The 27917-nt window shown below is 46.9% G+C and overlaps 2 protein-coding genes across 3 annotated transcripts in view; one reads left to right on the top strand and one right to left on the bottom strand.

The window, feature by feature from the left end:
- Positions 1–190: 190 nt before the first annotated feature.
- Positions 191–10903, bottom strand: ITGB1BP1 (integrin subunit beta 1 binding protein 1). 2 transcript variants are annotated; one of them, XM_038739962.1, is made up of 7 exons: positions 10843–10903; positions 7362–7474; positions 4416–4494; positions 2517–2653; positions 2107–2199; positions 1331–1480; positions 191–645 (listed from the first exon to the last, which is right to left on the bottom strand). In XM_038739962.1, exons 2-7 carry the CDS (start codon positions 7431–7433, stop codon positions 574–576), a joined length of 603 nt encoding a protein of 200 aa, XP_038595890.1. In that variant the 5' UTR covers positions 7434–7474; positions 10843–10903; the 3' UTR covers positions 191–573. The 2 variants fall into 2 exon arrangements, with proteins under 2 accessions (XP_038595890.1, XP_038595891.1); XM_038739963.1 differs by lacking the exon at positions 1331–1480.
- A 670-nt stretch (positions 10904–11573) lies between these two features.
- The window catches only part of CPSF3 (cleavage and polyadenylation specific factor 3), a 39002-nt gene continuing 22658 nt past the window's right edge, over positions 11574–27917 (top strand). The window contains exons 1-7 of the mRNA XM_038772665.1: positions 11574–11674; positions 14160–14223; positions 17012–17109; positions 18012–18140; positions 22418–22595; positions 23733–23822; positions 24818–24968. Coding sequence (XP_038628593.1) covers positions 11604–11674; positions 14160–14223; positions 17012–17109; positions 18012–18140; positions 22418–22595; positions 23733–23822; positions 24818–24968 — 781 coding nt within the window. The 5' untranslated portion in view covers positions 11574–11603. The remainder of the gene's footprint in view (positions 11675–14159; positions 14224–17011; positions 17110–18011; positions 18141–22417; positions 22596–23732; positions 23823–24817; positions 24969–27917) is intronic.

Genomic DNA, 27917 nt, shown 5'->3' with positions numbered 1-27917 from the left:
TAGATTAGACCAAAAGGTGTTAATTCAGTTACAAAAATTTTAAATTATGAGTCAATTTTTATTATTTTTTTGCCAGTACTCAGTAAATTATCCTAGCTCCACCCAGCCTTATGTAGAGAAGCCTATTGTTGTGGCCTACTACTTTGAGCCCAAACCTGACATAATTGTGACTGCATATAGAATAAAGCTACATCGACAATAGAAATGTTTATTATACATTTAAGTTATTTTTATACAAAAACACTTTGCTAATAAACTTATTTCTGTATAAAAGTTACCATCTAGGAGTTTTTTTTAATCAAAAACCACTAAAATGCTATTTGCAATTCTGAACTGGATTCCTATATCCTTCATGCAGGATGGGAAGCAAATTTTACAATTTGTAAATTCAGGATGGCAGAAGAAATGAAATGTTGAAATACTGCTGTTACAAAAGCCGGAATGAGGGAGCATTTCTCTTTAGGGAGTTTAAATGAAATTTGCGTGGGTAATTGCTCTTCTTTAGGGCAGCTAGGTTTGACTTGCTGCCCTCTCCAAAGCGAAGCTTTCTCTTCCACTCCTGTAGAAGTCTTCTCAAGTCTTCTCGGACGTTAAAACAGAGTCAAAAGCAGTAGACAGAATTTTGCATATTGTTTGTGCTTGTTCCTGGACATGTAAAGAAAGTGAAAAGTGTTATGTGTCTAAACACCTCCTGATTGTGAAGCTCCTTTTTCCTATTGTTGCATCTGCATTGTCTTAGGCAGGTTTTCTTTCCGTCAGAAGGAGCTGCCAGCAACATTCTGCTTTCCTTGGGGAGTGTGGGGGCACTGGGGAACACAGGGCTAGAAAACCCAACCCAACACCTCGACCTGTGTTGGCAAACCATCCCAGCCCCTTTGGTGTCCAGTCCTGCCTCTGGGCTAGTCTTCCAACAGTTGTTCCGTCCCTGAAAGGAACTGGTGTCAAATAATAGCCGAACTAATACAGACACTCCGGAAGGATAACCCTACCCACGTTTAGAGGATTCGGACACAGAATAAACAAGGGGCAGAAATCCGCTGCATTTAGGTGGGAAACCAGAAACGGTTTAGATGATTTCACACAGAGAGAGACTACCAAGTCCTTTCTGTACCTAAGAAAACCTTCATCCAGAAGAACATTCTGTTCTTCCTTCCAACCTTGGAGCAGGTGAGAGGAAGGGATCGCTGCTGCCCAGTGGAAGAAAATATCACCCAACAGTGAGCTGTAGACCGGGGAAACCACCCTAGGCTCCAGGCTGACACAACCCTTCTCCTGCATTTGATTTTAATAGCTCATGAGGCAGGAAATAAAAGAGGACCCAAAGCCTTACCAGACTGGTACACTGATACACCCACAGACTGTATTCTTCATAGTTGGCATCTGTAGTTTTCAGAGCCAGTAAACTCTTCCCCGCTCCTAGTCCATCATCATAACACACCAGGCGGACGATTAAATAGAGAGCATGTCTGTGCAAAACATCCTTTAGAAGCCAGGAGAGATACATACATGAGAATGGTTGTTTCAAGTACTTCTATTCCACCTCTGAAATTCCCATGATGGATTCTGAGCGGACCTCCTTGAGGGTCTAATGATAATGTAATAATAATTGCAGTATTTGATAGGCACTTATGCTGTGTGCTAAGTGCCGTACTAAGTGCTGGGATAGATCCCAGATAATCAGGTTGACAAGAAAAGCCATAAAGACCTCCAGGCTTACAGGGAGGACCTGCCTCTGCTCTTTGGAGTCTACTGCCCTTAAGGGACAGCCCCACTGAGCTAAACAGATAACTCAGGATCCAGACAGGGGTGGGGAAAAATACTTCAAACTTAATTTACTGGCCAAGATGCATAAACCAAACCAGAAACTGCCAACCATTACACCTGAGTTGAGGATCCCTGGGCAGAAACCCCATCAGAGCCCTGAAAAGCAGGGCCAACTCAACCACCTCCACTAGGGATCTCACTGACTTTTTGAAATTCAACGCTATGCAGGGAAGTACATTGCCTTAAGGCTGTTCCCATACCTAAAGCCAACTCAGCTTTTGGTACAACACACAACGCCAGTATTTTTTTCCCCCTTAAAATTTGTAAAAATGGAAAACTTACATACTGATCTGATGATGATACTTTAATACCATACTTGGACACTCCCATAATAAACTCCTCTTCTGGAGGAACAAAGGGCAACTTTCCATCTTGCTTTAAAGAAAAAAAAACTGAGAAAAGGTCACAGTGTACAAACTCCCACTGAACATACTTCAGACACTTGCCCATCCTTATCCCCAATCTTCACCTCTATTACCCACAGAAATCCTTTTGCACTTTGAGATTACAACAGTTCTAAGGAGTGCTGTCCCATTTGTAATCCACTTTCAAACTGGGTTATTTTTGTGAGTTTGATCAACCAAAGAACGTGTTGAAAACAGAATCAGAGGGGCTGACCCTGCTTGGGTTTATTCCATTCATCACATTATGGAGATGGGATGAAACAGGCATTGGCCTGAAAACGTTTTTACCTGTGCTACATCAATGTAATTGATCAGGTCTAGTGGTCCTTCCAGATTTTTCCCATCACTGAGTTTCAGCTTCTCAATGGCACCAACATATCTGACTCGAAATTCTGCACATGTATCTGAATTACTGTTGCTGTGCCCTGAGATCAGAAAAATTTAAGAAGGTTAGTTTTGGGGTTCATTTTTAGTAAAGATAGAGTAAATGGATATTTTCTGAGGCAAGCGTTCCAAATCTGCTTCTGGCCAACCTTTCGAAAACAAAACAGCATTTCCTGGAACCAGAACTTCAAGTAGGAGAGCAACAGCAGCTCCTCTAGCAGGATGGGGAGGAGCTCACTGGTCTATGACTGGCCCAACTCCTTCAAAGACAAGGCAGCTTCTAATCAGCAGGGTTTACTGAGCACTCGAGGACTAGGCATTAAGTGTTTGGGAGAACACAAAGGTATGAAGACCCATGTTCCCTGCCCTCAAGAAGTCTACCATCTAAGTAAGTGTCCTCTTAGAGATTCCAGGCAACCAGGGAGGCTGTACACCATTTACAACCACAGCCAAGATGACTCCCCAACAGGTCTTAATGTTTTAATAATGATAATTATTATAATGATGGCACTTACTACGTGCCAAGCACTGTTCTAAGCACTGGGGTAGATACCAGGTAATCAGGTTGTCCCACGTGGGGCTCACAGTCTTAATCCCCATTTTACTGATGAGGTAACTGAGGCACAGGGAAGTTATGTGACTTGTCCAAAGTCACACAGCTGACACGTGGCAGAGGCGGGATTAGAACCCACGATCTCTGACTCCTAAGCCCGTGCTCTTTTCACTAAGCCGCGCTGCTTCTCCGAAGCCACGCTGCTTAATTATCGTTAGTTTTAACTAATAATAATAATAGCAATGGGTATCTGTTAAGCACTTTCTGGGTGTGGAGTACTGTTCTGAGTGTTGGGGTGGATACAAGCAAATCCCTGTCCCATGTGGGGCTCAAAGTCTCGATCCCCATTTTACAAATGAGGTCACTGAGGCATAGAGAAGTGACTTGGTCAAGGTCACATAGCAGACATGATGGAGCCGGAATTAGAACCCGGCTCTGGCTCCCAGACCCGCACTCTATCCACTAGGCCTTGCTGCTTCCCTAATGTTCACTGCGCTGCCAAAGTCTCTTCCCCAACGTTTCTCGGAACGAAGGGCATGGGGCAACGGAGAACTCCTGCCCAAGCAGGCCCCCTGCCGCTATGGCCGAGCCCCTCTTCCCCCCACCTCCAATCCAGCTCTGATGGCCATCATCCAGGCACCAAAGCCCTACATCTCACAGAACTGGAACTATCCTTATTCTCCTAGCCTAGGAGTTCCTTGTGGACAGGAGGACCGTGTCTACCAACGCTATTGTACTGTACTCTCCCTAGCACTCAAGTCCAGCGCTCTGCACACAGTAAGGGCTCAAGAAAAAACACTGATTGATTGAAGCAATGGGCACATAAAGGAGGAGTGGATCTCCACCCCTTTAAAATGGCAGAGTAGTTATTCGTTCTTCTGTTAATAGACTGGGAGTAACGGAGAAGCAGACAGATCAGGATAACATGGCTGTTTTGCTTGCTGTCGTACTGTCTACTCGCTGATACCTTTTTTTATCAATCTTAATTGACTAATAGTATTTGCTGAACATTTGTATGTTTGTTGTAAATTATTTCTCTATCTTGCCCCTTGGTTGTGAGCAGGGACTACTTGAAAGTCAAATTCCTAGTACCTAATGTAATGCTACCCACACACACTATGTGCTCAGAAAGTGGGGTGCTCACGGTGTCGATACAAGCTTCCTTCCCTCAACTCACTATTAACTTAAATCATGAAATCAGAAGAAACCGAAGACCTTTGGGTTTAAGTTTTGCGGTGCCCGTCACTTACCTGAGCTTTTGGTGGAGTCTGTATCTAGGCTTGCCACGGTACTAGATCTGGAAAGTCCCCCGAGGCTGGAATCCACAGACTGGAGGAAGACGGGAAACACTCAAGGCTGGTCACAAAGGGGCTATGGTTCATGAAACACTGACCTCACAAGTATGTTTAATCACTTCAAATGGGGGAGCCTAGTTCAATAGAGTTATTAACAGTAAGAAGCCTTCCCTGACTAAGCCCTCATTTCCTCTTTTCCCACTCTATTCTGTGTTGCCCTGAATTGCTCCTTTTATTCATTCCTCCACCCTGAACCCCCCAGCACTTACATGCACATCCATAATTTATTTACTTATACTAATGTCTGTCTCCCCCTCTAGACTGTAAGCTCCTTGTGGGCAAGGAATGCCTTTTGTTTGTTTTTATGGTGTTTGTAGAGCACTTAGTATGTGTTTGGCACTGTTCCAAGCACTGAGGTAGATAAGAAGTAATCAGGTTGGACACAGTCCATGGTCCACATGGGGTTCACTCTCTTAATCCCCATTTTGCAGAAGCGGTAACTGAGGTCCAGAGAAGTTAAGTGACTTGCCCAAGGTCACACAGAATGTGTCCATTATATTGTTGTGTTGTAGTCTCCCAAAGTGCTTAGTGCTGTGCCCTGCGTGCAGTAGGCACTCAATAAATATAACTGATTGATTGACAATAACAATAATAATAATGGTAATCATAAATGTGATATTTGTTAAGTGCAAACACTGTTATAGGCGGTTGGGGTAGATACAAGATCATCAGCTCGGACATAGTCTCTGTCCCACATGGGGCTCACAGTCCAAGTTGGAGAGGGGAGGATTTAATCCCCATTTCACATATGAGATACATGAGGCCCAGATAAATTAAGCGACTTTCCCCAGGATCACACAGCAGGTAAATAATAATAATAATAATAATAATAATCATGACGGCATTTATTAAGCGCTTACTATGTGCAAAGCACTGTTCTAAGCGCTGGGGGGATACAAGGTCATGAGGTTGTCCCACATGGGGCTCACAGTCTTCATCCCCATTTTACAGATGAGGGAATTGAGGCCCAGAGAAGTGAAGTGACTTGCCCAAAGTCACACAGCTGGTAAATGGCAGAACTGGGATTAAAAATCAAGTCCCCTGACTCCCAAGCCCATGCGCTTTCCACTACGCCACGTTGCTTCTAAAATTTATTTCAATAAATAAGAGATTAAAATTGCTACTAATCCCTAAAAATCCCAGAGGTCCCTAAAAGCCCTATTCCTCTGTTAGCCACCTACTTGTGCTGTAGGACTGTCACTTCAGGAGAAGAGGGTTTTTTGGTTATTGTTCATCTAACTCACTCTTCCAATGAGAACAATAAGTAAAACAATGCTAGTGATTGGAAGTATGCCATTATCTCTTTCTTAACCTTAGATGAAAGCAACATTATAGAGCTAATCTAGTCTGACAGATGAGACTGAGAAGCAGCATGGCCTAGTGGATAGAACAGGGGGTCTGGGAATCAGAAGGACCTGGGTTCTAATCCCAGCTCCACCACGTGTCCTCTGTATGACTTCTCTGGGCCTCAGTTATCTCATCTGTAAAATGGGTCTCAAGAACTGTGAGCCCCATGTGGGACATGGACTGTGTCCAACCTGATTAATTAGAACAGTGCATGGCACACAGCCCTTAATGAATACCATAAAAAAACTGCAGCTACGAACTATCAATGTACAATTTTACTTTCTCCCTAGGACAAACTCTACCATGTGGGTTTTTTTTATTTTCGAAGAATCAGGTAAATCAGTCTGATTTGGGGCTACTATAATGTTCTGAAAGTAGATAACTTTGAAAAGATCATGTGCTTATATCTAGACCTCAAAACTCTGAGCCAACTCTTAGGGCGAGTGATTGGATTCAGAACCAATCAATCAATAACTAGTTTTCATCATTACAACTGCCCAGGACTCAGTGTGTGTTAGCCAGTATCTGAAAAGGCATTTTAGCCGGAGTCTTGGGAGCCTCATGCACGGAAAACAAGAGCCCAGTAGCCCGTGCCAGCCTGCCACAGTCTTCAAGAGCCTCGCTCTTTCCACCTCAAAAATCCAGAAGCACATGAAGCCTGACTTTCCTTTAAAAATCTCAAATTCCCGTAAAACTGACTGAGAATTGCCGGTGTAAAAACAAATGTAATTCAAAAATGTTTTCTAAGACTTTACTTGAAAGAGTTATTCGATCCTCCAAAACAATTAGGTGAAAGACAGTTACCAAGGATGGGATTTCCTTGTCTCTCTGGTATAACGAGACAAAGCATTTTTTAAAAGTACTTGTTAACCGTGGGCTCTGTTGTCAGGTACTGTACTAAGCGCAGGGGTGAACAGACAAGGTAGTGGGTTTGGACAAAGTCCATGTCCCTCATGGGACTCCCAGAATTAATCCCCATTTTCCAGATGAGGTAACTGAGGCACAGAGAAGTGAAGTGACTTTCCCGAGGTCACACACAAGACAAATGGTGGAGCCGGGATTAGAACCCAAGTTCTCTGACTCTCAGGCCCACGCTCTTCCTACTAGGCCACGCTGCTTCCCAGTTGTAATCACGCCAGGTCTTCTTGGACCTGTGCCTCAGCCACCTCTCAACAGACCTCACATCTGCCTTCAAAAGCTCCACCCCCTCGACCGGGGCCTCCAACCCCATCCCTTCTCCCCTTCTAAAAACATCTGTGCTCACTCTTCTTCCATCCCTGACTGCCATCTTCACCTGCTTACTTTCTGGTGGCTCACACCTTCCCTAGCTTAAAAAAAAACCAACCCTCCTTTAGGACCTCACTGCACCACCCAACTATCTTGAGAAACGCATTTATGTATTTTATAATCTCTTCACTGCTGTCATAAAAATGATCCCATCTGTAAAGTCAGCTGGTTGCTATTTGGTCAAATTCTCAATGCCACCCTTCTTACCTTGCTCTTGGTGCTGATTTCACTGCTTTGGGAACTACTACTGCTGTGTCGCTTTTTGCCTTTTCGAAACATTTCTCACCATGACTGGATCCACGCAACCGCCGATGGAACAACTAAAATTAAAAAGGAAAAAAGTGTCCTAATAATAATAATAATAATAGTTCTCTGTGCCTCAGTTACCTCATCTGTAAAATGGAGATTACGACTGTGAGCTCCACGTGGGACAACCTGATTACCTTGTATCTACCTCAGCACTCAGAACAGTGCTTGGCACATAGTAAGCGCTTAACAAATACCATAATTATCATTATCATTATTATTATTATTAATAGTGGTATTTGTTAAACAATCAATCGTATATAGCACTTACTGTGTGCAGAGCACTGTAGTGTATGTTTGGGAGACAATCCCAGCTCTGCCACTTGTCTGCTGTGTGACCTTGGCCAAGTGACTTCACTTCTCTGTGCCTCATCTGTATAATGGGGATTGAGACTGTGAGCCCCACGTAGGACAGGGAGTGTGTTCAACCCTATTTGCTTGTATCTGTTTGGGTGGAAAGAAGAAGAGAAGTTATATTTTGGACATGTTTAGTTTGAGATGTTGGCGGAACATCCACGTAGAGATGACCTGCAGGCAGAAGGAAAAGCAAAACTGCTATGGAGGAGAGAGATCAGGGCTGGAGATGTACATTTGGGAATCATCTGCCTAGAGATGGAAGTTGAAGTCACAAGAGTGAATGAGTTATCTAAGGGCGTAAGTGTAGATGGAAAATAGAAGGGGACTCAGAAGCAGCACAGAAGCAGCGTGGCTCAGTGAAGCACGGGTTTGGGAGTTACTTCATCTCAGGTACCACATCTGTAAAATGGGGAACTGTGAGCCCCATGTGGGACAACCTGATTACCTTGTATCTCCCCCAGTGCTTAGAACAGTGCTTGGCACATAGTAAATGCTTAACAAATACCATTATTATTATTATCTGAATCTTGAGGGACTCCCACAGTTAGGGGGTAGAAGCAGAGGAGGCGCTTGCAAAAGAGACTGAGAATGTGCGACTAGAGAGATGGGAGGAGAACCAGAAGAGGAGAGTGTCAGTGATTCAAGGTTGGATAACGTTTCCAGAAGGGGGTGGTCCATAGTGTCGAAGGCAGCTGCGAGGTCGAGGATGATTAGGACAGTGCAGAGGCCACTGGATTTGGCAAGAAGAAGGTCTCTGTTGACCTCAGCGAGGGCAGCTTCTGTGGAGTGAAGGGGGCATGAAAGCCAGAAGAAAGGTGATGGTCAAGTAAAGAATTGGAGAACTAGAGTAGATACAATACAATCGTCATAATCAGTAGTAGTTGTTGAGGGCTTACTGTGTACGGAGCACTATACTAAGCACTTGGGAGTTCAAGACAGCTGAGATGATAGACATGTTTCCTGCCCAAATACAATCTTCTCACACATGGGGCTCACAATCTAAGGGGAAAGACGGAAACAGCATCAAATAGAAACTCCTTACTATCGGCTTTAGAGCACACCCTCAGCTCACTCCCTCCCGCTTACCTCACCGATTTCCTATAACAACCTAACTGGCAGGCTTTGTTCTTCCAACACCACCCCACTCTCCCTTCCTCAATCTTGGCCATCTCACCTCCGACGCCTCGCCCAGGTCCTCTCTCTGGCCCGGTACTCCCTCCCCGTCTCTGGCCCGGTACTCCCTCCCCCTTCATATATGACAGACCACCACCCTCTCCACCTTCAAAGTCTCATTTGAATCACATCTCCAAGATGCATTCTCTGACTAAGCCCTCATTTCCCCTACACCCTCTCCTGCGTCACCCAGGCACTTGGATCTATACCCTTTAAGCACTTGATATTCACCCCACCTCTCCCCCACACCACTTCTGTACAGATCCAAAATGTCTTTTAGAGTCCGTCTCACTCTCTAGACCGTAAGCTCCTTGAGGGCAGGGAACATGACTACCAACTCTATTGTTTTGCACTCTCCCGATGGTGAGGCATTTCTGCTTGAGGTGGAGATGGATGGGCAGCCATCAGAAATTTTTGAGGAGTGCTGCATAGGTGATATATTTTAGAAAAACGATCTGAAGAGAAAACCAAGAATAGACCGGCAAGGGGTGGGGCTGGAAGCAGGGTGGTCCATGAGGTGGCTGATGAAGTAGTCGAGGAGGGAGAGGAAAAGTGCTTGGACCGGAATGGGTGGCAGTTTGGAAGGGGTAGATTCTTGGGAAACTCTGGAGGAAGAACTGACAGGAGGCGGTGACAGACTGAATGCATAGGTTGAAGAGAGAAGTTATGGGTAATTCCAAGATTGCAGACTTGAGAATAATAATCATAATAATAATAATAATAATGGTATTTGTTAAGCACTTATTAGGTGCGAGGCACAGTACTAAGCGCTGGGGTGGTTACAAGCATATCAGGTTGGACACGATCCCTGTCCCACGTGGGGCTCAAAGTCTCAATCCCCATTTTACAGATGAGGTAACTGAGGCCCAGAGAAGTAAAGTGACTTGCCCAAGGGCACACAGCAGGTAAGCTGTGGAGCCGGCATGAGAACCCAAGACCTGCTGCCTCCCAGCCCCATGCTCTATCCTCTACGGCACAATCAATCAATCGTATTTATTGAGTGCTTACTGTGTGCAGAGCACTGTACTAACCACTTGGGAAGTACAAGTTGACAACATATCAATCATTCAATCGTATTTATTGAGCGCTTACTGTGTACAGAGCACTGTACTAAGCGCTTGGGAAGTACAACTTGGCAACATATAGAGACAGTCCCTACCCAACAGTGGGTTCCTGAGCGCTTAGGAAGTGCACAGCCCTGTACTAAGCCCTTGGGAGAGGAAAAGGGGTAGTCAAGATTCCATTTTCCAGATGAGGGAACTGAGGCCCAGGGAATAATAATAAATAATGGTATTTGTTAAACGCTTACTATCAATCAATCAATCGTATTTATTGAGCGCTTACTGTGTGCAGAGCACTGGACTAAGCGCTTGGGAAGTACAAGCTGGCAACACAGAGAGCCAGTCCCTACCCAGCAGTGGGCCCACATGGGCAAAGCCCTGTTCTAAGCGCTGAGGGGACGCAAGGTGAGCAGGTTGTCCCAGGTGGGGCTCACGATCTTCCTCCCCATTTTCCGGATGAGGGAACTGAGGCCCAGAGAAGTGACTCGGCAACCCGTGGCGGAGCCGGGATGAGGTCGCCGCGGGGGGCAACCTGATCACCTTGTAACCCCCGCCCCCCAGCGCTTAGAACGCAGTGCTTTGCGCATGGTAAGCGCTTAACAGATGCCGTCGTTATTATTATTATTATTAATTATTCCGAGTCCCAAGGCCGGGTTCTGTCCCCTGGGCCTGGGCCGCCCCCGGGCCCGGCTCCCCGCCCCCCGGCCCAGCGCGGTCTCCAGGGCAACCGCCCCCCCCCGCCCCCCGCCCCCGGCAGCGGCGGCCTCGCGCGGTCAGTAGGGCCGCGTCACCTGGTCCCAGCAGGCCCCGCGCCGGGCCCGCTTCACGGGGGCCCGCTACCCGCCGCCGCCGCTCTCGCCATCCGGGCCCGACCCCGCCGCAGACGCGCAGGCGCGGAGGGCCGCGGCGGCGCAGCGCGGAACCCTCGAGTCCGCGGGAGGGCGGCGCGGGGGAGCGGGGGCCCGGAGGACCGGAAGTCCCCTCTCCTCCCCTCCCCTCCCCTCCCCTCCCCTCCCCTCCCCTCCCCTCCCCTCCCCTCCCCTCGACGCCTAAGCCTGTCGTAGAGGGTGCGCGGCGGCGGCGGCGGCGGCTGCCGCTACCTTCTCCTCCTCCTCTTCCTCCTCCTCCTCCCCCTCCTCCTCCCCCTCCTCCTCCTCCTGCTCTTTCCCCTCCTCCTCCTCTTCCTCCTCCTCTTCCTCCTCCTCCTCCCCTCCTCCTCCCCTCCTCCTCCCCTCCTCCCCCCTCCTCCCCCTCTTCCTCCTCTTCCTCCTCCTCCCTCCCTCCTCCTCCCTCCCTCCTCCCCTCCTCCCCCCTCCCCCCCTCCCCCTCCCCCCCGTCTCCCCTCCCCCTCCCCCCCTCCCCCCCTCCTCCCCCTCCCCCGTCTCCCCTCCCCCCTCCCCCCTACTCCTCCCCCTCCCCCTCCTCTCCCTCCTCTTCCCGCTCCTCCCCCTCCTCCCCTTCCTCCTCCTCCTCCTCCCCCCTCCCCCTCCCGCTCCTCCCGCTCCTCCTCTTCCTCTCCCCGTCCCGCGTTTCCCCCCCCCCCGCCCCGGCGATGTCTGCCAAGAGGAAGGCGGACGCGCTGATCCCGGCCGAGGAGAGCGACCAGCTGCTCATCCGGCCCCTGTAAGGGACGCGGGGGGGCGGGGGGCGGGACGGGAGCGGCCCCCAGGGACCCCCCCCAGCCCCCCCCCCCCCCCAGGGCTTATCGGCGGCGGGCCGCGGGCCCCTTGTGGGGTAAGGCACACCGTCTCTAGATGTTGCCGAACTGTCCTTCCCGAGCGCTCAGCACCGTGCTCCTCCGCGCGGTGGAAAGAGCGCGGGCTTGGGAGTCGGAGGTCATGGGTTCGAATCCCGCCTCCCCCACATGTCTGCTGTGTGACCTTGGGCAAGTCACTTCACTGGGCCTCATCTGTGTAATGGGGATTGAGGCTGTGAGCCCCCCCCGTGGGACAACCTCATCTCCTTGCGTTCCCCCCCAGCGCTTAGAACGGTGCTTTGCACATAGTAAGCGCTTAACAAATGCCAACATGATTATTATAATACGATGGAATGAATGAATGAATGAATCGGTCGAGTGTTGCCCCTCCCCGCCCCCAGGTGAGCCGGCCGAGCGAAGAAGGCGGCCTCCTTCACTCCTCTCTTTCATTCAACCCATATAGTTAATCATCATCATCGATCGTATTTATTGTGCGCTTACTATGTGCAGAGCACCGTACTAAGGGAAGTACAAATTGGCAACATATAGAGACGGTCCCTACCCAACAGTGGGCTCACCCGTCCCCAAACCCCGTCGGTCCCACCGTTACTTGCACATATCTATTCTATTTATTTTATTTTGTTAGTAGGTTCGGTTTTGTTCTCCGTCTCCCCCTTTTAGACTGTGAGCCCACTGTTGGGTAGAGACTGTCTCTAGACGTTGCCGACTTGTACTTCCCAAGCGTTTAGTACAGTGCTCTGCACACAGTAAGTGCTCAATAAATACGATTGATTGATTGACGGGGCTAAAATCCGTCCTTTCCTCTCCATCCGAACAGCTACCACGTTAGTGCAGTCACTCGTCCCGTCCCGTCCCGTCCCGTCCCGTCCCAGTGACTGCATAACCTCCTTGCTGACCTCCCAGCCTCTTGCCTTTCCCCACTGCAGTCCTTACTTCACTGTGCCGCCCGCATCACCTTTCCACAAAAACTTTCGGGTCCTGTCACCCCCCTCCTCAAAAATCTCCAGTGGTTGCCCCTCCACTTCCATATCAAGCTCCTCGCCATTGGCTTTAAATCTCTCCATCCCCTTGCCCCCTCCTACCTCACCTTCCTTGTCTCCTTCTCCGGCCCAGCCCGCACACTCCACTCTTCTGGTGCCACTAACTCTCTCACTGGGCCTCCATCTCGCCTGGCCCTGCACTGACCCCTGGACCCCGTCCTGCCCCCGGCCTGGAACGCCCTCCTTCCTCAAATCCACCAATCGGTCGTATTTATTGAGCGCTTACTGTGTGCAGAGCACTGTACTAAGCGCTTGGGAAGTACAAGTTGGCAACATATAGAGACGGTCCCTACCCAACAGCGGACTCCCCCCCACACACATACACACCCCACTTGTAACTGATTTTAGTGTCTGTCTCCCCATTAGGTTGTAAGCTCCCTGAGGGTAGGGGTCATGTCTACCAACTCCACTGTACACTTCCAAGGACTTAGTGCTCATTGCTGTGCCCAGAGTAAGCCCTCAAATACTCTTGATTGACTGCAGGGGAAATATTTCTCTTCACGAATCTCGCTGGAGTGAGCTAAAACACCAAAATGATTTCCCCGACATGAGTCCTGTGTACAAGGCGAGATTCTCATTTGTTCTATTATGTCTATGCTTTTGTTTTTTTGACTTCTATTTTGTGTCTACCAACTCTTTTGCATTGTTCTCTCCCAAGTGCCTAGTACAGTGCTCTGCACACAGTAAGCACTCAGTAAATGTCATTGATGGATTCAGTTTTCTCCAGCATGTCAGCATCTCAGCACGCTGAGAAGCAGTGTGGCTTAGTGGAAAGAGCATGGACTTGGGAGTCAGAGGTGGTGGATTCTAAACCCGGCTCTGCTGAATGTCAGCTGGGTGACTTTGGGCCAGTCACTTCACTTCTCTGTGCCTCAGTTACCTCATCTGGGAAATGGGGATTGACTGAGAGCCCCACGTGGGACAGCCCAATTACCTTGTATCTACCCTGGCGCTTAGAACAGTGTTTGGCACGTAGTAAGCGCTTAACAAATACCATTATTATTTCTATTTTTAAAATGTGGTTCATTAATAATAACAATAATGATGGCATTTATTAAGCACTTGCTATGTGCAAAGCACTGTTCCAAGCACTGGGGAGGTTACAAGGTGATCAGGTTGTTGCACAGGGGCTCACAGTCTTCATCCCCATTTTCCAGATGAGGTAACTGAGGCCCAGAGAAGTGAAGTAACTTGCCCAAAGTCACACAGCTGACAACTGGCGGAGCTGGGATTTGAACCCATGACCTCTGACTCCAAAGCCCGGGCTCTTTCCACTGAGCCACGCTGCTTCTCATTAGATTAAGGTCGAAGTTTTTTTATTGGGGATTTAACAGTTTATTCTTTTTTGTAGTGGAGCTGGGCAAGAAGTAGGAAGATCATGCATCATTTTGGAGTTCAAAGGAAGAAAAATAATGGTAATGCCTTTAGGTCACTTTATTTTATACTTCCTCATCACTTATCCTGTTGTGATTGAAGACATCTGAACCAGAGAGTTGTATTAACCTGTTGGGTACTGGGTACCAGTCTTTTAGACTGTGAGCCCACTGTTGGGTAGGGACTGTCTCTATATGTTGCCAATTTGTACTTCCCAAGCGCTTAGTACAGTGCTCTGCACACAGTAAGCACTCAATAAATACTATTGATGATGATGCTGATGGGTAGCTCCCTGAAAAGGTATTCTAAGTCTGTGTTGTATATGTGAGCATAATGTACTACTGACAATGCTTCGATGACATGGGAAAAACATTCTTGAGGGACTCCATGTTAAGGAAGAGTTGCATAACAGTACTCAGGTTGACAGACACCTACATATGTGCATATCTGCTTCTTTTCACATCCCAGTGCACCCTATCCAAAGAGTTGTGCATCATTGGAAAAATGTTTCCTGCTTCTCTCAAAGCACTCTATCCAAGCACATGCTACGGGAAAACCTGGCTATCAAAAACCATTATGAATAGCTTCATTCATGCACGCATTCATTCAGTCATTCATTCCGTGTCTTTGCTTCTTTGAAAAGTAAGCAGTGGCATTTTGCTAGTTCCATCATAACTGACTTCTAAAACCCTGACGCCCTGGTTCTTTCTTGTAAGCTGGCCCTCCGGGAACCTGGAGCTCTGTTCAGTACAAGGTTGGGCCACCCCATCTGACCTCTCTCAGATTTCACTGGGCATCCTCTTGGCAGAGTTGGGGCAGAGAGACAACTTATTATTATGTGAAGAAAATATGGCAGCTACGATCCAGCCATGTAAGTGCCCTGTGAGATTACAAATCCCAGTAGCACCCAGAGGCTCATAATGTTTGTGGGACCTGACTCCAAAAGTCAGGTCTGGCCAGCTCCAGCTCAGCACTACTTGACGGGGGCCAGGCCCCTGAATTTTCCCTGGCCGAGAAGAATTTTGGTTTTGTCAGTGCTATTTTGTGCTATTTCTGAAGCTACTGGGAGTGTGTTCCTATTGAAAGCATTCTGTACCCAGGACTGTGAGGGCAGCTGAGTTGATAGAATGTGCGAGGACAGTGGTTCCACGTTGAGACTGTAGAGCAGAGCTGCCGGCCTCATTCTTTTAAAAGGGAAGCCAGGTATTGTCGTGATCCACTAGAAATAGATCATTCATTCTTATAAGAGGGTTAAGTTTGCCGTCGGTGATTGGCAGTGTCCAGGAGAAAAGATGCCTGTTGCTCGGGGTTAATTGGGTGTCTGTGAGTGAGCCTCTTCACCCGGAGAACAGCTTGCAGTGTGGCCAAGTGGAAGGAGAGAGGATTGGGGGTCCTCAGGTGGAGAGTCTAATCTCGGCTGCATCATTTGCCTGCAGTGTGACTTTGAACAAGTCACGCAACTTCTCTATGCCCCAGTTTTCTCATCTGTGAAATAAGGATTCCATACCTCTGCTCCCTCTTCATCAGACTGTGAGCCTGTATGGGACGGGGACTGGCTGATCTGATCAGGTCTACCCCAGTGCTTGACACTTCGTAAGCACTTAAAAAACACTGCAATTATAATTACTATTAGAGTCAGGCCTTCCGCTGCTTCCCCTACCATTGTAATGAATAAGTTTTTGGATAAGAAGATCCCTGTTAGCATAGCTTTCACAAATGGATGGAAGGATCAGATCTTCCCTAGCCTTTAGCTCTAGCACAAGTATCTTTTTCATTTCTCCGAGTATCCATATGCCGCATGACCACAAACAACTTAGCCCATGTCAAGCTTAGAAGCAGTGTGGCTTAGTGGAAAGAACACGGGCTTGGAAGTCAAAGGTTGTGGGTTCTAATCCTGGCTCCGCCACTCGTGTGACCTAGGGCAAGTCACTTCACTTCTCTGTGCCTCAGTCGCCTCACCTGTAAAGTGGGGATTAAGTCTGTGAGCCCCACTTGGGACAACCCGACTATGTATCTACCCCAGTGCCTAGAACAGTGCTTGGCACATGGTAAGCGCCTAAAAACAAAATACCATTAAACCCCAGAGTAGGTAGGAGACAGACTCCTGTTTAATCTTAGAATGGATATGTTTGTACTATATGGGCAAGGAGTACTGTTATCTTTTGCCACTGTTTTAAGAGCAGGCAGCCCTCAGTTTTTTTGTTAGCATAAGAAAGAGAAGCAGTATTACCTAGTGGATAGAGCATAGGCCTGGGAATCAGAAAGTTGTGGGTTCTAATCCCCACTCTGTGACATGTCTGCTGTGTGACCTTTGGCAAGTCACTTCTGGGCCTCTGTTACCTCATTTGTGAAATGAGGATCGAGATAATGAACCCCGTGTTGACACCTGTCTACTTCATTCATTCAGTCAGTCATATTTATTGAGCACTTACTGTGTGCAGAGCACTGTACTAAGCGCTTGGGAAGTACAAGTTGGCAACATATAGAGACGGTCCCTACCCAACAGCGGGTCTACTAGTTTTGTTTTGTTGTCTGTCTCCCCCTTCTAGACTGGAGCCCGTTGTTGGGTAGGGACCGTCTCTATGTGTTGCTGACTTGTACTTCCCAAGTGCTTAGTACAGTGCTCTGCACACAGTAAGCGCTCAATAAATATGATTGAGTGAGTGAATGAATGTGGGACAGGGACTGGGTCCAACCTGATTAGATTGTATCTACCCCAGCACTTACATAGTAAGCACATGACAAATAGTATTAAACAAAATTCAATTAAAAATGTTTGTCCATTTTAATTTTTCACAGAGCGATTTGATTTTTCAACTTTTTTTTCAGTTGGACTGTGGGATCCACCCTGGCCTAGAAGGAATGGACGCCCTTCCATACATTGACTTGATAGATCCTGCTGAGATTGATCTCCTCTTAATTAGTCAGTAAGTCTTATCTTGATTAAAGTTGACTTTATAAGAGTTTTTTCAATGGAGTGCATAATGAGGATTTCAAAGGAGATTGTTTCGGCCGGTTGATTTTATCCAAACAGGTAACATGTTGCAGTCATAAACAGGAGAAACCTTTCACCCATATTGTCTTAATATCCCATCCAACATATTGTTGCTTTTTCTGTCAACACCTATTTGGTCAAGATTAGCTTCCGATTGGATGGTGGATTGACTGGTGGAGGTCCCAGCGTGACTGTCCTCTTTTGGGGGGACTGGCAATCTGGTGGACTACTGGAGAACCAGCAGCAATAATCCCACACTGCTGTCAATTTCAGCTTTTTTTAATGGATTGTTCTCTCTCTGCACCTTGTGATTTTTTTTTCCATTCTTCAGCCTTTCTTCCCCTTCCTGCTTCATATGTTACTTTGGTTCAACTCTTTCTCCATTTGGTCTTCTTCCCTTTATGGTGGGCAGGGGCAGGAGTTTGTTTTATTCGGTGGCTGATCCTTCGAGTAGAGTTCTTGGGCGCAATGCTAAGAATGTATTAGCATCCCTAACGCCGTTCCAGATCATAATCTTGTCTGGTAATGGATGATTCTGGCCTGGCCTATCGGGCAGTGCAGACAAGTAACCAGACCGGCAAGACTCAATTCCTCTTTTGTACTGACTGTAACTAACAGTCCAAAACTGTAATACGGCCACTACTGCTGAAAGGTTGTGTCTTGCCAAAGTTGTTACTGCCTCCTGTAGTACTGCCAGGTGACCCAGGCTCACCAAGTTCACTAAATGTCTGAATCCTTGAAAAATCTGGACCACCTGCTTCTGTCTTGATGGGTGAGTAATCCAAGCAATTTTGAAATGAAGTGTAAGCTAACTGTTTTCCCATCTGCTTTAAGTTTCCACTTGGATCATTGCGGGGCCTTACCATGGTTTCTACAGAAGACAAGTTTTAAGGGAAGAACATTTATGACTCACGCCACGAAAGCCATTTACAGATGGCTGCTTTCGGATTACGTCAAAGTTAGGTGAGTTCCCTTGCAATTGATACCTGTTCGTACTTAAACTTGTGACGGGGGGGCCTGGTTCACCTAGAAAGACGTGAAGATGCTTGGCTTTTCAGTGGGCCGCCTATTTAGCTATATTTTGATAGAAAGATGTGGCCTACACACAGTGTGCACCAGGAATGGCCATGGTGTGGTTGGAGAGTCAGGTCCAGCTGCCTGGGGCTATAGTGTGGTCCTTTGTAGTTAAAGGATCCTGCAGAGCTGCCTCTGCCTCTCTTACCTCCCCTTGCTCCAACAAGACATCCAAGGCAAAGAGGTTGGTAGCTTCAGGGGTGAGAATCGGGCCAGCGGCTACTGATGGCCTGGCTTCTGTCCAAGCTGGCAGCGGCAGTTTGCAAGCCAACATATTTATGTACCTGTAGTGTAGTGGAGGTTATACCCAGCTTTCAGGTCCCTTTTTTGGTGTCTTCCCATTTTCCATATTTGGATGGAAGTATGCATCTTTCTTCAAAACATCTATACTTGGTAGAGGGGAAGTGGATTCTCTTCTGAAGGGTATTTGCATATTTTTTAAGAAAAAATCATTCATTCATTCAGTCGTTTTTATTGAGCACTTACTGTGTGCAGAGCACTTTACTAAGCACTTGAGAAAGTACAATACAACAATAAACAGACATATTCCCTGCCCGGGACAAGCCTATGAATCGTGGTTTCATTTTGAAAAATGCAAAAAGAGAGTGTGGGTTCTCAAGTTTATGCAGCTTTCTGACTTTGGAATAACGTAACTGGTATGCTTATCCTAGATGGGGCTCTGAACTCCTGATAGAGAATGGGTTTTTAAAGTGTTATCCTTTTACTGTGTGGAAATTGAAAAGCACACCTTCTGTAGTTCCATTTTATTACTTTGCAAAGTTCTAATGGAGTCTCGGTTAAATTAAGAGTATAAAAAGTTAAGTAGAAAATGTTTCCGAAATATTAAATAAGAAGAACCAATTAGTGTGGGTATTATTAGTCATGTATATTAAGCCCTGAAACTATGCCAGACACTGGCCTAGGGCTTAGAGAATTACAAGAAGATCAAATTAAGATGCATTCTGTGGCCCACCAGGATCTCACGACCCAAATGAAGAAGAGCAGAATACCAGTCAGTGAGCAATAGTATTTATTAAGCACCTTTTGGATGCTCCTCCGTGAGCTACTGTTTGCAGAGAACTGTGCAGTGGTGGCCAGCACTCTTGGGGATATAGAGTTGCTTATCAACAGGTGGCATTTATTGAGCGCTTACTATGTGCAGAGCACTGTACTAAATGCTTAATCTAGTATCAAACATTTGCTCATTTAGCAGCCCAGCCACTAAAGTCCTTGGGCTCGCTCTCTCAAAGAGAAATCAGAGTTAGGTTCCACTTGAAGCCCAACCCTGCAGCACCTCCATGGGCTCCACCTCCAGCCAGGGCAGCGGCAGGGAGGCGGGAGTGCACCTGAGAGCTGTCAAAAACTTCTCCGGGGCGGGCAGCCTGCTCTTGCAAAATGCTCTCGTAGATGACGGCATCGGAAGAAGCATCATTTCGGTCTCTGCCGCGTTTGGGTAGTGGGGCTTGGCCTCTGGAGGGAAAGAGGAGGCAGACTGAAGACGGAGATCGGTACCTGCCTTGCTGCTGTATTCACTGCACGGCTGTGTGGCTAGCAGGCACGGACACTTCACATTAAGCGCTCAATAAATACGATTGATTGAATGAATGAATGAATCAGACAAGTCAGCTGGTTTCCTCTGCACTGTCTGAGAAGGTTTCTGGCATAAATAGCACTATCGACTTCAAACCCAAGGTCCTGCGTAGGTGCCGAAACAGCGAGGATCAGAGTTCAGCTCTGCTGATTGTCTAGTGAGGATGAATGTTGAAAAGAAGACCGACACAATCTTTTATGGAGAGCTTGACAGCTAGCGAAAAACATTTGAAGACCTACTGAAGGCCAGCCTGAAAATGTGCTGGATTGAAACGGGTGCTTGGGAATCAGTGGGACAAAGCTGGTTGTCTTGGCAGTGGATCTACCATTTGGTTATTTAGTTCTTTGAGGACAAACACATTGCTGCTGCAAAAGATGCTCTCGGTAGACAAGTAAAAAAATTTCTAACCGGAATGCCGCCTCTGAGTGGCATGGGGGCATTATGCAGAGTAGGGGTGGTGGGCAGGGGGTCAGTCCCTCCCTGGCTCGGACCCAAGGGACTGGGTCCAGGGCCACTGTAGCAAAATACTTTGGATATCAATGGCTTTTTCCTGTCCCAGAGTCAAGTTCTGGCCCGTTCTAGTTTACTTCCACCCCTGGAACTTCGCAAAAGGCAACTGGTGTTATCCTTCATGTGCACCATCTGTGGCCAGCTGACCTGAGTGCCTTATGCTCTGCCCTTCCTCAGAGGACGGAGAGAGAGATGGAGGCTTATCTGTCATTTTCTCTGGGAAACTTCATTGTCACCATCATCACTGGGCAAAGCACTGTAGTAATAATAATAATGATACTTGTAAAGCACTTACTATGTGCCAAGCACCATTCTATGCACTAGGGTAAATCAAGGTTAATCAGGTTGGACACAGTCCCTGTCCCACATGGAGCTCGCACTCTTAATCCCCATTTACAGATGAGAGAACTGAGACCCAGAGAAGTGTACCCAGGGTCACACAGCAGACGAGTGACAGAGCTGGGATTAGAACCTATGTCGTTCTGATTCCCAGGCCTGTGCTCTTTCCATTAAGCACTTGGAAAAGGACAGGAGGAGGAGCCAATCATTTGATTGGATGGTAGAGATACCAACACAACTCACCTCTCTTGGGTGACAATTTGTGGGACCACTAGAGAACCAGTAGGAGTCACCATCCCTGCCTTCAAGGAGCTTACAATATAAAGTGCAAGCTCCTTTTGGGCAGGGAATGTGGCATCATCAGTGGTAGCCATTGAGCGCTGACTTGGTGCAGAGCACTGTACTAAGTGCTTGGGAGAGTACAGTACAGCAGAGCTTACAGTCTAGAGAGGGAAACACATTAATATGAATGAATAAGTGATTTATAATATATAATTTAAGGATTAGATTATATAGGCAAAATTCCTATCCTATATGGGGCTCACAGTCTAATGGGTTGGGAGAAGAGGCATTGAACTCCCATCTTACAGAAGAGGAAACCAAGGCATAGAGAAGTTAAGTGAATTCCCCAAGGTCATACAGCCGGCAAATGGGGAGCTGGGATTAGAACCCAGGTCTCCTGATTCCCAGGCCCATACTCTTTGTAGAACTGAGCAAAGAATTCAATAAAAGTACAGTACAGGCTCTGCTTCATCTGTGGAAATAGTAATAATAATTGTGGTGTTTGTTAAGTGCTTACTATGTGCCAAGCACTGTACTAAGCGCTGGGCTAGATACAAGATAATCAGGTTGGACACAGTCCCTGTGCCACATAGGGCTCACAGTCTCAATCCCCATTTTACAGATGCGGTAATTGAGGCCCAGAGAAGTGAAGTGTTTGCCCAAGGTCACACAGCAGACAGGTGGATTAGTACTCGGGTCCTTCTGACTCCCAGGCATGTGCTCTGTCCACTAGGCAGGTGAACAAAAGGGGTGTGTGCTCTTGTAGGAAGATAGTCTTATCCACAGGCTCAAGACTAAAGAGGGGAGAAGTTGTAGTGGTCACTGGCTACTGTTGTGAGTGGACTCTGAGGCATGAGGAGCCTGAATTTCTGCCCTTCTAGCCACAACCCCCTACTGATCTTTGTTTTTAACTGTTGATTTGTGTTTTTGTTTCATCTTTCCCTTTGTATCTGTTGCCAATCCCATCTCCCCCATTTTATTATTAGCTTGAATCAGGTTGGTGGATTATTGGGATAGGAAGGAAGGGGTGAATCTGAGAAATGATACAAAGTGGTGTGATGCAGCTGTAATAAAACCAAAACCGTTCTACGGTGTAAAGTGACGAGGGGAAAAAAAACAGTAGTTGAACTGTACTTACAAGGGACTCCCTTTGGCTACTTCACCGCTTCAGGAAAACAATTGCTGCAACTGCCCAAATTCTAAACTCTGGGAAGGCAGGCTTAATCATCGCAGTGTTTGGCGGGAGGGGGCCCTGCCCTGGGCCTGGGCAGTTGGTGGCTGCCGAGCCTCCAGGAATCCCAGTGGCACGAAAGTCTGTCTGGTCTTGCATTTTCTCACAAGGACATAGCAATTAATATTGTTTTCTAGAAATCATCTCCAAGAGACACCCCTTAAAAGAATCACCCTTTCTCCGTTTGTTGTGTGTTTTTGCTTTTCAATCCAGTAACATTTCAGCAGATGACATGTTGTACACCGAAACAGATTTGGAGGAGAGCATGGACAAAATCGAAACTATTAATTTCCACGAAGTAAAAGAAGTTGCAGGAATCAAGTTCTGGTGTTACCATGCAGGCCATGTTCTGGGAGCCGCCATGTTTATGATCGAAATTGCAGGTGTAAAGGTACCACGTGTTTTCAGCCCTTGCATATTGATTGCAGAAGCGAGTGGGAAGCCTCCTGCCACAAGATGTGCTTGAAGAAAATATCTTACTAGGAAAAGTTGTAAATACTTGAAAATCGAACCCAGAAGTACTAAAAAATTGAAGGGCTACTTTTACCCCTTTGACTTCATCCTCCTCTCTAATACTTTACTCCTAGTAAAGCTGGGTTTGCCAGTTTTTGTTTTCTTTCGCTGCATTCGATTTGGACTCTGGAAGGAAAAAGATGGTCAGAGTGGATGGAATATTGATGTTTTTGGAACAACCATTCCGTTGTTGTTAATCTCACATTTTCGTGTAAAGTTAAAACAGGCAGATAAACCGGAGAAGATAATTGTCAAATGAGCCACACGTACACCTCAGTTTGCGCCTGCATTCCTGTGATGGCAGCAATTGTGTGCCGTTACTGCTGCCGCCGCTGTTGATACTCCATCCGTTTTTGCTCTAGATGTTTGGATCCAGGCACCCTAAACTGCCAGATGAACAGAATAAGTCCTAGAAAATTATTCTTGACTGTGCTTAATTGTACTAGGCGGCTGATTGTATGTGCTGAACAAAAATGACCAATAGCGTGTTGGAGAGGATTTTGAAACCATTAATGAAGTCATTTTAAGATAAACGTTTTTAATGACAAGGTAGTTTATTTCTATTTTGGAATCTGCCTTGGAACTTGTAGATTTTCAGTTGTACTCCTTAATGGATTATTGCTCTCTTTTCGTAGCTGACGTTCTGAATTATTAAGAATATTTTATTCTGATGAGGTAATTGCATCACATAGTCTCAGGTTTTGTAATAAGGAGTTTTATAAGGTTCCACCCAACGTCTCTCTCTGAGGCAGCTATTGGGAAGGTACTGGTAGCTCCTCCTTCCTGATGAGGACTTTGAGGCCCACAAAGGGATGAAATTGCCTACCCAGATTTCACAGGAAATCCATGTCAGAAGCAGTACTCCATCCCAGTTCTCCTGAATTGCAGTCCAGTGGTTTTCCCATGAGCTCACCCCTAGTGCCTTTTAGGGCTCTGAAGGAATTCTGTGGTCCCGATCTGCTTATAAATCTGGAGCCTTTCATGAATCCTGACTTCTACCATCTCGATTTCATAGCTTTTATATACAGGGGATTTCTCAAGACAAGAAGATAGGCACCTAATGGCAGCTGAAATTCCTAATATTAAACCTGATATTCTAATCATTGTAAGTATTACTTCATGACATCTTTAATCAATGAATCAATAGAACTTATCGTGCACGCACTTTGTCCTGAGCTTACATTCAGGTAAGGGCGACAAACACTAAAGAAATTACAAGTAGGGGAAGTAACGGAGTTTTGGGAGAGGGGGCCAGCTAGGTCATGAAGAATCAATCAATCAATCAATCGTATTTATAGAGCACTGTACTAAGCGCTTGGGAAGTACAAGCTGGGAAGTGTCGAAGTGGCAACAGGGCGTGGAAATAGAATGGGGAGATGAGAGATCTGTCAAGGAAGGCCTCCCGGAGGAGCCCGTGATCTCAGCAGGCCTGAGGAGTTGGAGAGAGCAGTGGTCTGCCAGATGTGAAGGAGAAGGGATTTCCAGGTGGGAGGGATGGTGTGAACAAGAGGTGAGAGAGTAGGAGGCACAGTGATCGGATTGGATCGAATAACAAAAAATACAGGGAAAGGATGTGCTGAATGAGTAGCTAATCTCAAAGCCATATTCAAAACGTTACCATTTTAGGACTGCTTTACTGCTTTACATCGTGTCTGAAGGTGGTGGCAAAAAAAGGCAATGTCTCCTTTTAATTAATTGTGGTATTTGTTAAACGCTTACTGTGTAACAAGCACTGTTCTAAGCACTGAGTTAGATGTAATCAGATGAGATACAAGGTAAGATCACATTCTTAATCCCCATTTTACAGATGAAATAACTGAGGCACAGAGAAGTGAAGTGACTTGTCCAAGGTCACCCAGCAGACATGTGGCAGAGCCGGGTTTAGAACCCTCATCCTCTGACCTCCAGGCCTGGACTCTTTCCACTAGGCCATGCTGCTTTTAGATTGTGAGTTCTTGAGTTTGGGGATCCCATCTACTAGGATCTTTGTAAATGCCCTACAGGCCAACACCTCAAATAGTGCTTGCTAAATATTTAAGTGATAAGGGTCTCCGCTCTGCTAATCCAAGAATCTCCTTCTGAATGTGCTATATTATTTAGGAATCCACCTATGGGACCCATATCCACGAGAAACGTGAAGAACGAGAGGCAAGATTCTGTAACACGGTTCATGATATTGTTAACAGAGGAGGGAGAGGCCTTATTCCCGTCTTTGCTCTGGGTCGAGCTCAAGAGCTTCTTTTGATTTTAGGTAAGTTTTTTTGGTTTGTTTGTTTTTTTTCCTTTTTCGCCAGTAATGTCCAAAATAAACTTAAGGTTCCCTTTTTAGTGCAGTAAAGGGAAGTGTGCTATTTCAGCTGTAACCCTGAGGCCCCATGGAAAGAGTTTGTTAAAAGGTGACAAGCCACAAATCTGTGGTATAGGACGAAAGGGATAGAGAGAGAAAGCCAGCGCACTGGGACAGCCAGATTTGCTGAATCCAGGCCATCGACCCTGATTAGGGCCATGTTGCAAGGGACATACCTTGCAAGTCCCTGCCTCCTAGCCTCACGAGGATGTTGTGACAAGAAAGTGAAATAGTTAATGAGAAAGTACTCGGGGGAAAAATGGTCTCCTGCTTGGGGGTCAATAAATCCAGGCTAGTTTGGCCCCTTCTGGGCCGTCCTGGATCTCCGTCAGGACAAACTCATCTACGCCGGCATCGTTCGAACCACCCCTCGGGTCCTCGAAACTAGCAGGACCTTGGGCTAGACCGGTGCGTCCGTACTTGAATTCGTAGGGTTTAGTCAGAGCTGAACTAGCCTCGCGATTGTGGTGTGATCCGAAAACTTGGAAAAAAGTTTAGAAACCCTGCTTGGTTGTGGGTTAGAATTGGCTTCCTTAATTTAGCAGTGCTTTGTGATCAGTTTTGTTACCCCATAAAATTGAGTTTTAAATCACTTTCAAAAATGTGCTTAAAATCCAGTCGTATGTAGCTCGTACCCATTCAAAATGCTTTGTTCCCCATTTTCTTAAGAACAAATCACCGTGGCATAAAAACAGATCTTAATTAAGCTTTCTAAAAGTCTGGTTATGTGTAGGTGCCTGTGCCATTGGGTGCTGTTTTAGTTGGCAGATGCAGTTGCCTGCAATGGGTAGCCATGGCTGCAGACCTGACTCAGATGTGTGGTCTTTCTTTCATGATGCCTCGCTCTGGGTCTTCAAAGCATCGTCTGTAGAAATGAAGGAAATACCTGCCCAGTTTGGCACACAGAGTTAGAGTGTTGCAGCCCAGGAACTTCATGTGGGAGCTAATTTTTTTCTTTGCCAGTATGTGTCATTGCAGGTGGTGCGCAACTAACTCTGTGAAATACAGAATGGCTTCTATTTTAAGAGAAATGTTTTTTATGAAAAGAAATCCCAAATGGCAAGTTGTATTTATCCAGCAGAAGATCTGTTGCTTGGTTACCTGCTTCCTCTTTTTTTTTTAAGTTAATGATATTAACAATATGATTTTGTGACTACAGTTGCATTTGCTAAATATCCACCATGGTGCAAAGTGTGGCACTAAGCCCTGGAGAAAGGTGCATGGCTTGGTCCCTGGCTCACCATGGGAGAACTGGTGCCGGACATATAAGGAAAGGATAAGCAGGATGAGGACAGCAAAAATAATAAATGAGCAACAACAGTAGTAACAAAAGCAACGATACATTGCTACCAAAAGGACAGTCGCGCAGTATATCCCTGGTCCATAGTCACTGCCAACTTTGCCCTGCAAATGTTGGGACGGTAGTCTTCTGCCTGCCCTATTCCAGTGGGCAAGTCTTTCCCATGGAGGTGGTTTGGGACAGATGGAGAGACGGACACACTGCCCCGCAGACCCCAAAGCCACAGTGGACATGGTGTCCTTGGATGGTGTGGCTACAGTCCCAGCTTCATTCAATTGTATTTATTGAGCGCTTACTGTGTGCAGGCTATGTACACATCATTAATAAAATAGAGTAATAAATATGTACAGGTATACACAAGTGCTGTGGGGAGGGGAAGGGGGTAGGGCAGAGGGAGGAGGAGGAGAAGAGGAAAAGGGGGGCTCAGTCTGGGAAGGCCTCCTGGAGGAGGTGAGCTCTCTGGGCTTTGAATGGAGGAAGAGAGCTAGTTTGGCGGATGTGTTGAGGGCATTCCAGGCCAGAGGGAGGACGTGGGCCAAGGGTAGATGGCGGGACAGGCGAGATTGAGGCACAGTGAGGAGGTTAGAGGCAGAGGAGTGGAGTGTGCGGGCTGGGCTGGAGAAGGAGAAAAGGGTGGTGAGGTAGAAGAGGGTGAGGTGATGGAGAGCCTTGAAGCCGAGAGTGAGGAGTTTTTGTTTGATTTGAAGGTTGATAGGCAACCACTGGAGATTTTTGAGAAGGAGAGTGACATGCCCAGAGTGTTTCTACAAAGATAAACTGGGCAGCAGAGTGAAGTGTAGACTGAAGCGGGGAGAGACAGGAGGATGGGAGATCAGAAGGGAGGCTAATCCAGGACTCCAGTCGGGATAGGAGGAGAGATTGAACCAGCTAAGTAGCGGTTTGGATGGAGAGGACTGGGCAGATCTTCGCAATGTTGCGGAGGTGAGACCAGCAGGTTTTGGTGACGGATTGGATGTGTGGGGTGAACGAGAGAGCGGAGTCAGAGGTGACACCAAGTTTGCAGGCTTGTGAGACGGGAAGGCCCGTAGTGCTGTCCACAGTGACAGGGAAGTCAGGGAGAGGACAGGGTTTGGGAGGGAAGATAAGGAGCTCAGTCTTGGACATGTTGAGTTTTAGATGGCGGGCACGCATCCAGATGGAGATGTACTGAAGGCAGGAGGAGATATGTCCCTGGAGGGAGGGAGAGAGAACGGGTGGAGATGTAGATTTCGGTGTCATTAGCATAGAGGTGATAGTTGAAGCCGTGGGAGCGTATGAGTTCACCAAGGGAGTGAGTATAGATGGAGAATAGAAGGGGACCAAGAACTGACCCTTGAGGAACCCCTACAGTAAGGGGATGGGAGGGGGAGGAGGAGCCCACGAAGGAGACTGAGAATGAATGGCCAGAGAGATAAGAGGAGAACCAGGAGAGGATGGAGTCTGTGAAGCCAAGGTCGGATAGTGTATTGAGGAGAAAAGGATGGTCCACAGTGTCGATGGCAGCTAGGATAGAGTAGGAGCCATTGGATTTGGCAAGAAGGAGGTCACTGGTG

Source organism: Tachyglossus aculeatus, chromosome X1 (assembly GCF_015852505.1).
Source record: "Tachyglossus aculeatus isolate mTacAcu1 chromosome X1, mTacAcu1.pri, whole genome shotgun sequence".
NCBI classification, from domain to species: Eukaryota; Metazoa; Chordata; class Mammalia; order Monotremata; family Tachyglossidae; genus Tachyglossus; species Tachyglossus aculeatus.
The sequence above is the reverse complement of the archived record's forward strand: the minus strand, read 5'-3'. Positions and strand labels throughout refer to the sequence as shown.

What these genes read in the sequence shown, in the direction of transcription:
- ITGB1BP1 (XM_038739962.1), bottom strand. Translation starts at nt 7,433, where the DNA reads ATGTTTCGAAAAGGCAAAAAGCGACACAGCAGTAGTAGTTCCCAAAGC. An exon ending in AGACTCCACCAAAAGCTCAG is followed by an intron (nt 2,654 to 4,415) that starts GTAAGTGACGGG and finishes TTCTGATCTCAG; the next exon opens with GGCACAGCAACAGTAATTCA. An exon ending in TATCATCATCAGATCAGTAT is followed by an intron (nt 1,481 to 2,106) that starts GTAAGTTTTCCA and finishes TGGCTTCTAAAG; the next exon opens with GATGTTTTGCACAGACATGC.